This window comes from Asparagus officinalis, chromosome 5 (assembly GCF_001876935.1).
Source record: "Asparagus officinalis chromosome 5, Aspof.V1, whole genome shotgun sequence".
In the NCBI taxonomy this organism is placed as follows: Eukaryota; Viridiplantae; Streptophyta; class Magnoliopsida; order Asparagales; family Asparagaceae; genus Asparagus; species Asparagus officinalis.
The window spans coordinates 14,016,118-14,017,486 of NC_033798.1; the positions used below are offsets into that span (position 1 = coordinate 14,016,118).

At 36.6% G+C, this 1,369-nt stretch overlaps 1 protein-coding gene across 1 annotated transcript in view; it reads left to right on the forward strand.

Annotated features, from left to right (window-relative positions):
* Nucleotides 85–1,369, forward strand: part of LOC109840564 (expansin-A2-like) — a 2,501-nt gene continuing 1,216 nt past the window's right edge. Inside the window, 2 exon segments of the mRNA XM_020409260.1 lie at nt 85–291; nt 1,299–1,367. Of these exon segments, the coding sequence (XP_020264849.1) occupies nt 141–291; nt 1,299–1,367 (220 nt within the window). The 5' untranslated portion in view covers nt 85–140.

The following is a 1,369-nucleotide window of genomic DNA, read 5'->3' on the forward strand; positions in this document are numbered from 1 at the left end:
AAAAATTAAAAATTAAAAATTAAAAAAAAACTATAATTAAATTTGCTCCCTTTTCAAGTGTATAAATAGCCAGTTAGAGCTGCTCTCTTTCTCAAACAAGCACACACAACTTGATTAATTCTCATTTTCTAATATTTTATATGTTAATGGCTGCTCCAATGAGTTTCACTTACGAAGCTCTCTTCGTCCTCATTGCTCTGTCTTGCTTCGCTGTGAGGATAAGCTTTGCCGGCGGATGGGAAGGTGCCCACGCCACGTTTTATGGGGGTGGAGATGCCTCTGGCACAATGGGTGAGCATTAATATTTGATCGATCTTTGTTGTTTTAATTAACCAAAGTTATGCATACCAATATTCTCTTGATTAATCATCTATACGAACTTTGCAATGTCTATTCTAAAGTCTCACGTAACGGGTAAAATTGGACTAAGCCCCGACCCGAAGAACTTTCATCGTTTTGTGGTAAACCGCCGATAACTTTCAAAATGCTTTTTTCTGTTGTTTTCTTAAATTATTTACGAGGGTTGTCTGCAAAATGCAGAAAGTTATTGAAGATTTTCTGCGAAACATAATCGTTATTGTGGGTTTAGCGCGAATTTTGAAAGTCATTGAGGGTTTATTATTATAAAATCATTAAAGCTCTTTTGGGGGGGCTAGGGTAATTTACCCTAAAATTGAAGGTTGCAATATATGCTCTAGTATATATGTCCTTAGATTAAATGTACTTTTTAATGGATCAAAACCAGATATTTTTCATCGCAACAGTATATATCTTTTTAAAATTCATTTGAATACGTGTCTGATATAAATTTGATCATCTTGAAGTCCTTTTTCTATTAAAAGGTTGCTAACTTAGGGGTAGCTTTTTTTTTTTTACTTTTACAGCGTTATGTAGTTCTAGTTCCACAAGTTTTTACTTTACCACCTAACTTTATAAATGAGAGACCTCTACACAGTCAGTCAAGCTTTGAAGTCAACACTAGCGTGCCTTTACGCATCACCAACGGTAACACTTTTTTGAACTTTCCAACCCTCATTAAATAGCACGAATTAAATGTCTAAGATAACAGCTTTATTATTGCAAACAAATTAAATAACGGTTTTTCTATAGAGTGCCCGTGGACACTCAATAAAAGATATGAGAGAGAGAGAGAAATTAATTATGCACAGAAATTAATGCAAATCAGGAGAGCCCATGGGTGCCGCTTTAAAAAAATATCATCCAACTAAAATCAAAATTATAGCAAATTACAATCAACCAAACCCACATTGCACTCACCCTCCCTCCAACTTCTTCAGGCGGCGCTTGCGGCTACGGCAACCTCATGAGCCAGGGCTACGGGACCAACACCGCGGCCCTGAGCACGGCC